The 3,663-nt window shown below is 41.1% G+C and overlaps 1 protein-coding gene across 1 annotated transcript in view; it reads left to right on the forward strand.

The window, feature by feature from the left end:
• LOC145496875 (uncharacterized) overlaps positions 1–2,501 on the forward strand; it is a 26,278-nt gene extending 23,777 nt beyond the window's left edge. The window contains exons 19-20 of the mRNA XM_081476643.1: positions 1–68; positions 1,689–2,501. The exon at positions 1–68 is cut by the window's left edge and continues 145 nt beyond it. Of these exons, the coding sequence (XP_081332769.1) occupies positions 1–67 (67 nt within the window). The 3' untranslated portion in view covers position 68; positions 1,689–2,501. The remainder of the gene's footprint in view (positions 69–1,688) is intronic.
• Positions 2,502–3,663: the final 1,162 nt, after the last annotated feature.

Here is a 3,663-nt window from a genome sequence, read left to right on the forward strand (position 1 = left end):
GGGCTTGGCCAAGATTAACGTTGAGAAGGTGATTGATTTCGGCGGCTCTGGCGAACAGCCGAGTTAAGGTAATATTTGAACTCGAATCTAGGCAGGGATATACCCAGTGTGAGGCAAACCGGGGCACTTGCCTCGGTCAGCTAAACACACAGCGGCTCCCCAAAGAAAACTTCCTCGTTTTCATGTGTTTCGCTGCCATTTCTCGGGTTTCGTTTTTCCCTGCTCTGAGTGAGGGAAACCGATAAAGACACATCGTTCTATTAACAGCTTACGGAATTTTTGTCAAATAATGCGTGATCCCAGTGTTGTGTTGTCTTCATTAACACCCTAGATACCTAATTATTTGTCATAATTATTTACAAGCTGCGGCCCTGCTGGGTCTCTAGTCGCCTCAATCTCACTGCGTATTGTCAACCGTCCCATTGTCGTCCTGTACCATTTCTCTAAGCCATTGCCGCTCGTAGGGAATGTTAAATTGTGTAACGAAATGTTTAGTTCAGGCATCTTCAGCCTTCTGTTAATCCTTCAAACCGCCAGGGTCCAGGAACGTCTACATCACCATCGAAAATATCTTGGACATCTGCGCATGCACAATGAAGACGGAGCGCTCGTCTAAACCTAGTTCCCAGGGTATCTCACTTTGCCGCCCTACCGGAGAGAGAGAGACCGAGAACGCGGTTGCGCTCGTCTCTGCACTTTGTTTTCATCTTTGTCAGGAACAATAAGCAGATTTTTCCCATCCGCATAAAAGTGAAAACAACCAAGCCCTCTTTTTCATTCTGTGCCCATGCTACTCGGATCACTGTGAAAATCAATGGTCGGATTCCTCCAATTTCTAAATTTTTGAAACTCCTCACCTCGAAAAAATCTTCTTTACACCTTGAGAGACATCCTCGTCGCCGATTGCAGAACTCCCGATGTAGACACGACTCGATGGAAACACATTTATGACTCAGGCCCCGCCCACAGAGGAATTTGAAAACGCAGCTTTATAAACAATTATTGGATGAGGTCTTTGTGATATCCAGAATAATCAAGGTCGAGGTAGGGGTTATCAGCCGAAGCGAAGGCTTCGTCTGATAACCCTTACGGAGACCTTGATTATTCTGGATATCACAAAAACCGAATCTAATAATTGTTTCATTATACATTGAACGAAAAAAAAAATGGAAGTCATGTTTTTGCTTCTTCACTGACGGAAAGCAACACAAAGCGCGCAAACTTGACATTATTACCCTTAGAAATCATAATTGAAATTATTATACATTGAACTCACCATCTCTTTTCTAATTGGCCGAAAGCGTCAAGTCACTTTCAAAATCAGCGCCTGTGACGTCATCTAGCTGCAGATTATACAATAATCATGTCAAGGACACTCAAGGTCACGGGTAATCATGTCATGCATGACCGCGGTGCATGATTTCTAACGTTTAACGAAGAAAATTGCTGGACTTCAAAACAAGACCATTTCTATCCCTCAATAATTTTTTTTCAAACTGTGTGGCCGTATTAACGTTGTTGCATGATTGGTAAGTTAGACTGACGTCATATAACTTAATTGTTGGCAGATTCTAAAAATAACCCAGTGAAAACTATAATAGATTTTAAATCATTTTCATGGTACACGAGAAATTTTTCCTCTCATTTTCTCCTGTTTTCAATAATCAAAATATTTCGTTTACTTACAGAAATCCACAGATACATAGAAGTCGTCAGGAAGGGAAGACGTCTAGCAGACAAGCAATAGACGGAGACAAAGATAAAGGTTGTAAAACTGTAATAATAAACGTAACTTGTTATCGAAGTGCTGCCTGTGTGTTATTATTCCCATCGCCTGTGGGGTGGGTCGGTCATAATTGTATTACTAAAAATGGAACACGAAGTTCATTAAGGGAACTGGACTCAAATTGTTCTCCGTTTGGTGATATTTAGTTGGAGAACATAAAAAATATGCAATCTTTCAACGATCAGAAACGTGACTCTGCGGATCATGACGGAACGCACGGGGCTTCTACTGTAAGTACCGCAGAGAAATGGCAGGAAATTTTCCTAGCATTCCTTACATACTCTCACTAGGGTTCTTCGTCTTGCAGCCAGGGAAGGCATAATCTGTCAGCTGATCTGTTTCAGTGACATGTCGATGATATTAAATAGAAAATAAACCAGAAAGGGCCGATGGAATATGAGAAAACCTTTAAAATGAAATTACGATATTAATGGTGCTTGAAAAGTAAATAGTGCGTTCAAGTCATTCCCGATGCTTTCAAATGATGGCGGACTCCACCGACGCCAATAATCTGGAGCAAAACAAGGTCATTATATGTCGGATCACGTCTAAACACACGTGAACATGGAAAGACTTGGGCAGGAAAAAAAAACGTGAGCGGACAAAACCGGGGAATGCCGATAAATTAAGTAATCCCGCAATAATCAACGAATTACACAACATGAACCTTCCTCTGCTTCTCCCACTGAGCCAAGTTCAGATCTACGAACTGAACTTAAAGATTACCCAATGAAAGCCATCTCAATAAACTCTGAGCTTGCATCGAGATGCTAGTCTGGGCGTAAAGGAGCGTTTGATTAATCAATCTAAAACAGATCTTAAGGAATGAACACCCAGATGATCTGGAATACTTGTCTGAGTATGTGGTTGACAGTGGGAGCCACGTGCAGTATTATCAAGCTCGGCAATTGAAATTATTGTGTAGAAAATATCGCACAATTACACAGCCGAGGGCAAAAACAAAAAAAGATCGAGGAGAAACTTAGTACATGGAGCTAAGATAGATTGTCAGTGCTTTAGCTGACCATGCACGGCTGCCAATGGCTTGGCCAATCGCTTGGCCAATGTTCGTACACAAAACGAATCGTAAAAGTCCGTAGGTTACGATCTCCGAAAGAAGTGAGCCCACCCCCCATCCGCTGAAAATAGAGGATCTAGGGTTCAAAAGTATAATTATTTTTCCAATCAATAACCTGAATAACGTACGATAAACTGATGACGATTCAACTAGGGAAGGTATAGCTTATTCCAGGAGGCGTCCTGAAGCCCCCTCGTAAAACAAACCCCGCAAAATTTTCATCAACTAGCAAGAAGGTACTAACAGGACCTTTTCTTCAAATTGAAATTACTAAAATTGACAACTTTGCATCATTTTTAACAGGAACGCATAAAAAGAACGTTTAATTATATTGAAATTAAAAACTCGACCAGAGCAGTTAAATTTTTATAACAGTATAACGTAACAGTGCATCATGAACAGTAAATATAGTTTAAGGTATCTTACATCACGGTCTACATATAAAGTGCCCACTCATGTGCCACCAACATAAATTTGAACTGGAAAGAAGAATTTCTAAACGATTTATAGGAACTCAGTGTTTTTACGAATTACATCCACACCCTTGGAGGAATACAGCCCTGTTCTCATAGAATTAAAAAAAAAAAAAACTGGGGAAGAGATACTTACAGTAGAAGTCATTTGCGTCCCCTCATGAGGTGAGAGATTCTCGCCCATATCAACTTTCTTTTCTCTCGCAAGTTCTCGCGCGTTTAGACATGCGCAACACTCGCGGTTTAGTGCGGGAATCCCAACCAATGCTTACCTAACTTTTTAAAGATGCTACTTTTAGCCCTCCCCCAAATCTACACACGTGTCT

Source organism: Orbicella franksi, chromosome 9, assembly GCF_964199315.1.
Source record: "Orbicella franksi chromosome 9, jaOrbFran1.1, whole genome shotgun sequence".
Taxonomy (NCBI): Eukaryota; Metazoa; Cnidaria; class Anthozoa; order Scleractinia; family Merulinidae; genus Orbicella; species Orbicella franksi.